We start from the raw sequence: 11166 nt of genomic DNA on the forward strand, positions 1-11166 counted from the left end.
TACTGAATTCTTATTAACATTTAGTTTCAAGTACACATGCTAGAAGGTATTTACTGAATACATACTAACTTTTAGTTTCAAGTACACATGCTAGAAGGTATTTACTGAATTCTTACTAACATTTAGTTTCAAATACACATGCTAGAAGTTATTTACTGGATTTCTACTAACATTTAGTTTCAAGTACACATGCTAGAAGGTATTTACTGAATTCTTATTAACATTTAGTTTCAAATACACATGCAAGAAGGTATTTACTGAATACTTACACCATTACTGTCTACATATATATATATATTATTTAAGCCAGTTTGTACCCCTCATGGTTTTGATGTATAATAACAAAGACAGCAATACAGCTGTATAAACTTTTTAACAAATCTTTAACCTTTTCTGACTGATTCCTTTTCTTAAACTGGTATATTTTGGTAATTGAATTCTTTGATTGTCAGATGTCTTCTTAAAACAAAACGTTATCTAATTACAGTAGATTAGTTTAAACCAGAGTTAAGTGTAACATGTAAAATAACATTTTAAAGTTTGTAGATGGCTCGAATGGGTTGTGAAAGAAACCTTACTACAAGTGTACAGCCTTTCATCATCATGTGCTGATGTTGAAATGTTGTATGTTTTGTTGTTACTAGTAACATTAATTGTAACATTTAAAATAACATTTTGTTGTTGCTGCTAGCAATGTTAAGTTAAATGCATAAAATAACATTTTGTTTTGTTGCTAACAATGTTAAGTGTAATATTTAAGTTTAAAGAAGGTTAAATAAATATTTAAGTTTAAAGTTTGAATTAGTTTTAATACTTAAAATTTTGTTGCAAAATGCTTTGAGATGTATTTTTAGTATGTAACAGGTCTAATTTTGTACAACTAGGAATTTACTACGTAACAGTGGGTTGTTCAGGATTTTCTAGTCAACAAGGACCTCTCCCAGCATTTGGAAAACCTCTTGGAAAACTTAATTACTCAGACTGGGAAACCTCTGTAGAGAAAGCCATAAGGACTTTCAGTAAGAAACTATTTGAATATTTAATGTTGTTTGCAATAAGAATGCTAGTTCGTATCCAAAGAATTTTTTGAAATTAATATTGTTAATCTGAGTATGACCTTATATTTATGTTTCTCTAAGTTGTTTACTTTGAGAATGGAAGATTTTATGACAAACAAAATATTATATAAGAAAAATAATACTTTATTACTCTGTCACCTATGGGGTCCTGTTGCTTGTTGGAAACTCATGAAATAAAAAAGATGTTAAGTCAGATTAACAAGTCCTGAATCTAGTACTCTGTGGTGTCAAGTCAGATTAATAAGTCCTGAATCTAGTAACCTGTGGTGTCAAGTCAGATTAATAAGTCCTGAATCTAGTAACCTGTGGTGTCAAGTCAGATTAACAAGTCCTGACTTTAGTACTCTGTGGTGTCAAGTCAGATTAACAAGTCCTGAATCTAGTACTCTGTAGTGTCAAGTCAGATTAACAAGTCCTGAATCTAGTACTCTGTGGTGTCAAGTCAGATTAACAAGTCCTGAATCTAGTACTCTGTGGTGTCAAGTCAGATTAACAAGTTCTGAATCTGTCCACTCTTTCATGGGACAGTTATATTGTGTTCTTGTGTGTGTGGTGTGTGACTGAGTCTGTCCACTGTTCCATGGGAACATTGTATTGTGACCTTGTGTGTGTGGTGTGTGACTGAGTCTGTCCACTGTTCCATGGGACAGTTATATTGTGTTCTTGTGTGTATGTGTGAATGAGTCTGTCTACTGTTCCATGGGACAGTTATATTGTGTTCTTGTGTGTGTGTGTGACTGAGTCTGTCTACTGTTCCGTGGGACAGTTATATTGTGTTCTTGTGTGTGCGTGTGTGTGTGTGACTGAGTCTGTCTACTGTTCCATGGGACAGTTATATTGTGTTCTTGTGTGTGTGTGACTGAGTCTGTCTACTGTTCCATGGGACAGTTATATTTTGTTCTTGTGTGTGTGACTGAGTCTGTCTACTGTTCCATGGGACAGTTATATTTTGTTCTTGTGTATGTGACTGAGTCTGTCTACTGTTCCATGGGACAGTTATATTGTGTTCTTGTGTGTGTTACTGAGTCTGTCTACTGTTCCATGGGACAGTTATATTGTGTTCTTGTGTGTGACTGAGTCTTTCCACTGTTCCATGGGACAGTTATATTGTGTTCTTGTGTGTGACTGAGTCTTTCCACTGTTCCATGGGACAGTTATATTGTGTTCTTGTGTGTGACTGAGTCTTTCCACTGTTCCATGGGACAGTTATATTGTGTTCTTGTGTGTGTGACTGAGTCTTTCCACTGTTCCATGGGACAGTTATATTGTGTTCTTGTGTGTGTGACTGAGTCTGTCTACTGTTCCATGGGACAGTTATATTGTGTTCTTGTGTGTGTGACTGAGTCTGTCTACTGTTCCATTCTTGTGCTTGTAAATTATATGTCTATTTGACATTGTGTCTTTTTTCTTTTCTATACCTGTATATCCCAGTGAAAGAACTGTTAGCCTCACGTTGTTGTTTTGGACAGGAAACATTCAGTTAGTTACTGACCGGTTAGCAAAAGTAGCTGACTAAAAACATGTTTTTTAAAGAGTTGACTCATGTTATAGGGTCAGTATCAGCTGGAAATTCAAAAAGAAACCATAAAAGGTTCTTTAGATTAACTTAGTGGAAAAAATATGGAGAGAAACATAGCCTGATTTATCATAACTTGTACAAGATAAAAAGTTTTTTACTAAGAACACTCTTTTAACGTAGGTATTTAAATATGAGTTATAGTGTAATGTTATTGTTTATGTACAACTGAATTGAAAAGAGTGTGATGTAAAGCTGAGTTAGAGCCAGATTTCTAGTTTTTCTCTATTGTTTTTATACTAGTAAGTGAAGAAGTCTGAAATGATTATAAAATATTAATTGAAGTAATATGCTTTTAGTAGAATATTTGTATACAGAAAATTTAGAAATTAAAGTTTAATTTTTGTCTCGTAAATTGATACTTATTCTTTCTTTTAATCTCTAACCATGAAGTGAATATACACACAGAATTATTGAAAAGTGGTTTGAAATCTAAAAATATAAATTTAAATATGATGATCTTGTTTCTGTGAAAATATATATGAGGTGGAGTGTTAATCATTAATCACAAGTGGCTTAAGGTCTTTTTGTGGTGGTTTATTTGAAAATACTTTCTAGATTATTTTATCTTTTAGGTCATGAAGTTCAGGACGTAAATGTCGTAGTGTTTCGAGAAGTGCTTGACCAAATTGCCAAGGTTGACCGAGTACTTACATCTCCTGGAGGGTCACTTCTATTGGCAGGTGTCAGTGGTGTGGGCCGAAGACTTGCCGCTTCAGTTGTTGCCCACATGCATCAAGCAACTTTGTTTTCTCCCAAAATTAGTCGTAATTATGGTGTTAAACAGTTCAAGAATGACTTAAAGTCAGTAAGTGCTTGATAGGAAATATAGCATGATGTTGGTTTCGTACTAATGGTTTTAAAAACTGCATCAAGATTTCACATGATAAAGTAATCACTCAGTTTCCTAGTGATTTATTTTTGAAAAAAACTTTAAAAATTCATGATTTAATTTTATTTTGAAAACATAATCTTTTTAATTATGACCATCATAGTTTAGGTGGTTCATCTATAGGAATATGTTATAAGGAACAGGTAGATAATGTCTTAAACACAGAGCACAATTTAAGGTAGTTCATCTATATGTTGGAGCAAAGAAATTAGAATATATTATAAGGAACAGGTAGATAATGTCTTAAACACAGAGCACAATTTAAGGTAGTTCGTCTATATGTTGGAGCAAAGAAATTAGAATATGTTATCAGGAACAGGTAGATAATGTTTAAAAACACAGAGCACAATTTAAGGTAGTTCATCTATATGTTGGAACAAAGAAATTAGAATATGTTATAAGGAACAGGTAGATAATGTCTTTAACATAGAGCACAATTTAATATGAAACTCAGACAATAAAATTAATTTTGACCAGTTGAGATTCCATTTTTTCTGTGCCTTTTGTAATAATTGTCTATATGTTCAGAGTTGCTACTAAATAAGAACAAAGGAACTTAGAAACTGCAGTTTGGGTTTCTTATATGTTCAGTGGTTTTCATTCAGTGTTTCTGACGTCATAACATTTTTTATAATTTTAGGGTAAAGTTGTGAAAGCAACAAATTATTTACAAAAAGTTAGTTACATAACATATTTTTACAGATTAGTATAAAACTGATAGGCATGTAAATGAATCTTATGTATTTATTATATGATTTATGTTTATGTAAAGTTTCTTTAAAGCCAGAGATGATGTTTGCATTAAATATCCCATTTTTAATTATATCTTGCTAGGAGATTTCTTTTAAAAAGAGCAAGTATTCTAATTAAAAGTGACAACATTGACCAAATTACTGTTAATAGCAACAAAACCAGTGTTGAAGAATTTTAATGCATCCAGTTCATGATATTGACATTTGTTTCTTTGTTTTACTGAGATTTATCAAGTAATACTAATTTACTTAGAGAATAAATATAAAATCCAGTGTTCTTGACATTTGTTTTTTTGTTTTACTCAAGTTTATCAAGTAATACTAATTTACTTAGAGAACAAATATAAAAACTTGTGCTTAACTCATCTGTCCTGTTATCATCTATTTATAGAACAGATATAAAACAAAAACTTTGTTTAACTCATCTGTCCTGTTATCATCTAATTATAGAACAGATATAAAACAAAAACTTTGTTTAACTCATCTGTCCTGTTAACATCTAATTATAGAACAGATATAAAACAAAAACAGATAAGAAATTTAAACGTTTGCTTAGTTCAGCTTTCCTATTAACAAAATGATTTCCAATATTTATGGAATGGTGTACTTACAGTACCGATCTTCTATGAACAGCTGTTTCAGGTGGCTGGTATTGATGGTCACCAAGTCGTGATGATTTTGGAAGATCACCATTTGATAGACTCCCAGTTTCTAGAGCTGGTGAATAGTATATTAGCTGCTGGAGAAATCCCTGGACTCTATGCTCCTGAAGAAATGGAACCTCTCCTGGGTCCTCTGAGAGACAAATCTTCACAAGAAGGATTCCGTGGATCCATATACAGTTATTTCGCAAAGCGTAAGTTTTAAAAACAATCTATAAAGGCATTGCACAATTTTCAATAACAAGTACATAATAATTGTTTGTAACATTAGGAAGTTCTTATATCTTAAATAAAGCTGCATCTTAAACCTCAAATTACTGACTTGTTTGTAGACTGGTCATTGTTTGGTTACTAAACATCCTTTATTTTATATGATGCCACTGACAGTAGAATCCCTGCTGATGAGAATTTCACATTCTGTTTCTATATAATAATTAAATTAATCATGATTATCTGTCTAATACTGCAAGTAATCATTATATCTGTCCTGCATCTGTCTAATACTGCAAGTAATCATTATTATCTGTCCTGCATCTGTCTAATACTGCAAGTAATCATTATTATCTGTCCTGCATCTGTCTAATACTGCAATTAATCATTATCATCTGTCCTGCATCTGTCTAATACTGCAATTAATCATTATCATCTGTCCTGCATCTGTCTAATACTGCAATTAATCATTATCATCTGTCCTGCATCTGTCTAATACTGCAATTAATCATTATTATCTGTCCCGCATCTGTCTAATACTGCAAGTAATCATTATTATCTGTCCTACATCTGTCTAATACTGCAATTAATCATTATTATCTGTCCTGCATCTGTCTAATACTGCAAGTAATCATTATTATCTGTCCTGCATCTGTCTAATACTGCAAGTAATCATTATCATCTGTCCTGCATCTGTCTAATACTGCAAGTAATCATTATTATCTGTCCTGCATCTGTCTAATACTGCAAGTAATCATTATTATCTGTCCTACATCTGTCTAATACTGCAAGTAATCATTATCATCTGTCCTGCATCTGTCTAATACTGCAAGTAATCATTATTATCTATGCTCCATCTGTCTAATACTGCAAGTAATCATTATCATCTATTCTGCTTCTCTCTAATACTGCCATTAATTATTGTTATTATCTGTCCTGCTTCTGTGTAATACTTTGGTTTATCATTACTCTCTGTCCTGCTTCTGTGTAATACTTTGGTTTATCATTATTATCTGTCCTGCTTCTGTGTAATACTTTGGTTTATCATTATTATCCGTACTACTTCTTTGTAATACTTTGGTTTATCATTACTGTATGTCCTACTTCTATGTAATACTTTGGTTTATCATCACTGTATGTCCCTCTTTTGTGTAATACTTTGGTTTATCATTACTGTATGTCCTGCTTTTGTGTAATACTTTGGTTTATCATTACTGTATGTCCTGCTTTTGTGTAATACTTTGGTTTATCATCACTGTATGTCCCGCTTTTGTGTAATACTTTGGTTTATCATTATTATCTGTCCTGCTTCTGTGTATTACTTTGGTTTATCATGTACATCATAGAAATTCTTTTCATGTCCCATTATGATCTTTCTCACTCACTATTGGCCAAACAAACTTTGTATGTCGTGGATTGGGGACTTTGAAAATGGGGAATTACATACTTATTTTAGCAATACTTGACTTGAACATTTTAACATAGGTAACGGTATTCAAGTATAATGGAGAAAATAATAAATGTTGGCACATTATTCAACTGTCTTGTATCTTTCGGCAGGAAAAACTGTTTGAATTAGTGTATGGCTGTTTTTGTAATTTTATTATCATCTTATAAGTTTTAAAAATATAACATGTCATAAAATATTTGATATTCTTTTCTTCATTCATTAGGCGGTTAAAGAAATTTGAACATTTTGTAAGTTGCACAAATTAATGATGAATATTTAGAGGAACAGACACATTATTTTTATTTCTTTCAGGGGTACAGCAAAACATTCATATTGTCCTTGTGATGAACTTTTCCGATCCAACTTTTACTGTTAACTGTGAAAGTAATCCATCATTCTACAAGTGTTGCAGTGTTCAGTGGTGGAGAGGGTGGAGTAGAGACAGTATGAGACAGGTATTATAAAAAAGTGTGTGTGCAGATTTCTTTTAAACATCAAAGACTCGAAATGTTATGAATTTTTTTGGCGATTCTTTTACAGATGGTACAAATGATTTTTGGAGTTGAAGCTTTTAATCAAACTAGGATAGTTCTTACATTCCTTTTATCATGAAGTTGATATAAAGTCTACACATAACATCATTACAGAAATAAAATAGTTCTTACATTCCTTTTATTATAAAGTTGATATAAAGTCTACACATAACATCATTACAGAAATAAAATAGTTCTTACATTCCTTTTATTATGAAATTGATATAAAGTCTACACATAACATCATTACAGAAATAAAATAGTTCTACATTCCTTTTATTATGAAGTTGATATAAAGTCTACACATAACATCATTACAGAAGTAAATTAGTTATTACATTCCTTTTATTATGAAATTGATATAAAGTATACACATAACATCATTACAGAAATAAAATAGTCATTACATTCCTTTTATTATAAAGTTGATATAAAGTCTACACATAACATCATTACAGAAATAAAATAGTTCTTACATTCCTTTTATTATAAAGTTGATATAAAGTCTACACATAACATCATTACAGAAATAAAATAGTTCTTACATTCCTTTTATTATGAAGTTGATATAAAGTCTACACATAACATCATTACAGAAATAAAATAGTTCTTACATTCGTTTTATTATAAAGTTGATATAAAGTCTACACATAACATCATTATAGAAATAAAATAGTTATTACATTCCTTTTATTGTAAAGTTCAATACAATATAAAGTCTACACATAACATCATTACAGAAATAAAATAGTTCTTACATTCCTTTTATGATGAAGTTGATATAAAGTCTACACATAACATCATTACAGAAATAAAATAGTTCTTACATTCCTTTTATTATGAAGTTGATATAAAGTATACACATAACATCATTACAGAAATAAAATAGTTCTTACATTCGTTTTATTATGAAATTGATATAAAGTCTACACATAACATCATTACAGAAATAGAATAGTTCTTACATTCCATTTCTGTAATGATGTTATGTGTAGACTTTATATCAACTTTATAATAAAAAAAATACTTTTTACGTTCCTCTCAAAGAAATATGCTGTAGCCCATAAACTTCTCTATTTCATTAGATAAAAGAAGCTAGGTAGGTTGGTGTTCAAAGAGCTAAACACTTTACTTAATAAGATAAAAGTAACTCTTACAATGATATCAATATATGTATATGTAGGTGTGTGAGCCACAAATGCTTCTCTGCTTAATTAAAGAAATATAAGTAGTTGTTACCAATATATGTAGATGGTATTGAGGCACTTTTAACTGATAGTGAAGATAATCCCACTGTTTGGTTAACATTAGCCATGTCAGCATGCTGAATTTTTCATTAGCTGGTTTAAATTATTGATGGCTATACCTGGAACTCTGACTTAGCTTTAACAGTAGTCATGTAGGTGTGAATTGTTGCTGACTCTCTCTTATTTGGTAATTGACATTATTGATGGTTACACCTTGAACTCTGACCTGACCTTAACACTGGTCATGTAGTTGTGATTTTTTGCTGAATCTCTCTTCTTAGGTAATCTAAATTATTGATGGCTATACCTGGATCTCTGACTTGGCCTTAACAGTAGTCATGTAGGTGTGAATTGTTGCTGACTCTCTTATTTGGTAATCTAAATTATTGATGGTTATACCTGGATCTCTAACTTGGTCTTAACAGTAGTCATGTAGGTATGAATTGTTGCTGACTCTCTTATTTGGTAATCTAAATTATTGATGGTTATACCTGGATCTTTAACTTGGTCTTAACAGTAGTCATGTAGGTGTGAATTGTTGCTGACTCTCTCTCTTGTTTAGTAATCTAAATTATTGATGGCTATACATGGAACTCTGGCCTGGCATTAACAGTAGTCATGTAGGTATGAATTGTTGCTGACTCTCTTATTTGGTAATCTAAATTATTGATGGTTATACCTGGATCTTTAACTTGGTCTTAACAGTAGTCATGTAGGTATGAATTGTTGCTGACTCTCTTATTTGGTAATCTAAATTATTGATGGTTATACCTGGATCTCTAACTTGGTCTTAACAGTAGTCATGTAGGTGTGAATTGTTGCTGGCTCTCTCTTCTTAGATAGTCTAAATTATTGATGGCTATACCTGGATCTCTGGCCTTGCAATTGAAGCTGTTTCAAAATGTTTCAGGTTGAAAATGCTATTGAAGCTATCTGTATAAGAAACACATAATTTAATTAAACAAGTATGTATTATTTATATCTTTGCAATAAATACATTTCATTCAAAACTTGTTTTTGTTATTTATCTAGAGAAATATACTACAATAAACATAATCCTTTACTTAGACACCTAACCTTCAAAATGTGCAAAAATCTGATATATATATATTTTATTAAATTAATTTCTGCATTTTCTATCTTGGTTTATAATATGCAGCAGGACAGCTATAGATATATTTTAATATAAACTTTCTAGATACCATCAATGTTCTTGAAGAAAGTTGTTCAAGATGAAGGAAGTTCTATTGGTCGAAATAAAAGTGCTGATCAGCCAATAGCAGGAGGAGATGCTTTGTTAAATGGATTTCTTCGAATCCATGAGAACTGTAAGAGTAACCTTTCCGTTCCACGTCGCTATGTTTCTTTTATTCACAATTACCAAGCCGTCTATTCTAGGAAGAAAACTGGAATTGAAAAAAGAAAGCATCATTTGCAGGTAAAAAAATTATCTGTTATTACTTACAACATGTTCAGTTGCAAAAACTGTTCTTTATAGTGTCATAGATTAACAGATAATGAACAAAGTTATCAAATTTTGTCTGTTTTAGAGAGTAGTATGCTGTATATGTATGATTAATCATATTGCACGGTTCTGTGAGAGTACGTTTCCTACACATGTAGCAGAAACTAAAAGTTAAAGACAGTTTTAGACAATGATATATTGTAGGTGTTGGTTGTATCATTAATCATGTTGCATGGTTCTGTGAGAGTACGTTTCCTACACATGTAGCAGAAACTAAAAGTTAAAGACAGTTTTAGACAATGATATATTATAGGTGTTGGTTGTACCATTAATCATGTTGCATGGTTCTGTGAGAGTATGTTTTTTTAGTTTCTGCTACATGTGTAGGTTTAAAGACAGTTTTAGACAATGATGTATTGTAGGTGTTGGTTGTACCATTAATCATGTTGCATGGTTCTGTGAGAGTATGTTTCCTACACATGTAGCAGAAACTAAAAGTTAAAGACAGTTTTAGACAATGATGTATTGTAGGTATTGGTTGTATCTTTAATCATGTTGCATGGTTCTGTGAGAGTATGTTTCCTACACATGTAGCAGAAACTAAAAGTTAAAGACAGTTTTAGACAATGATATATTGTAGGTGTTGGTTGTGTAGTACTTTTCCTAAACATGCACCCACATAATTTATTTTCAAAGATTGGAACTTGAGATTGTGCTTCATATGTAAACAAAACCAGTAAGTGTAATTTCTATTCTTTTAATGCTTTATTGTAAAAGTTCTATCGCTGGTGATGGAGGAGAATACATTCTATTTACTGTAATGCCCTAACTAATTTGATTATTAAATTATTATTTTGCTAATGCTGTTGTGTGATTTTGTAAGGTGTGAAATATTATTTAGTACCTACATATAAATATGCTGTCTCTCAGGCTGGTGTATCCAAGTTGAATGAAGCTAAAGCTTTAGTGGATAAGTTGAAATCAGAAGCTGGAGAACAAAGTCAGCTACTTGCTGAGAAACAGGCTGAAGCTGACAAAGCTCTGCAACAGATCACAACCAGCATGACTGTAAGTGACAAATCCTGCTTGTTTCTTATATAAACAAGTTTAATCATATTACTATCTATCTATAGTGAAAAAATATTTGAAACTAGTGTTTCATGGAAATAATTATACTACATAAGCCATGACTAGGTGGTTAGGGCGCTCGACTCGCAATCTGAGGGTCGCGGGTTCGAATCCCTGTCACACCAAAACATGCTCGCCCTTTCAGCCGTGGGGGCATTATAATTTAACGGTC

General features: G+C 31.7%; 1 protein-coding gene across 1 annotated transcript in view; it reads left to right on the forward strand.

Annotated features, from left to right (window-relative positions):
- LOC106473642 (cytoplasmic dynein 2 heavy chain 1-like) overlaps nucleotides 1–11166 on the forward strand; it is a gene marked incomplete at its 3' end in the record, with an annotated part of 44873 nt that overhangs the window by 1544 nt on the left and 32163 nt on the right. The window contains exons 2-7 of the mRNA XM_022402048.1: nucleotides 885–1019; nucleotides 3231–3463; nucleotides 4933–5155; nucleotides 6934–7076; nucleotides 9600–9839; nucleotides 10797–10934. Of these exons, the coding sequence (XP_022257756.1) occupies nucleotides 885–1019; nucleotides 3231–3463; nucleotides 4933–5155; nucleotides 6934–7076; nucleotides 9600–9839; nucleotides 10797–10934 (1112 nt within the window). The remainder of the gene's footprint in view (nucleotides 1–884; nucleotides 1020–3230; nucleotides 3464–4932; nucleotides 5156–6933; nucleotides 7077–9599; nucleotides 9840–10796; nucleotides 10935–11166) is intronic.

The sequence above is a fragment of the Limulus polyphemus genome, unplaced genomic scaffold, assembly GCF_000517525.1.
Source record: "Limulus polyphemus unplaced genomic scaffold, Limulus_polyphemus-2.1.2 Scaffold6361, whole genome shotgun sequence".
In the NCBI taxonomy this organism is placed as follows: Eukaryota; Metazoa; Arthropoda; class Merostomata; order Xiphosura; family Limulidae; genus Limulus; species Limulus polyphemus.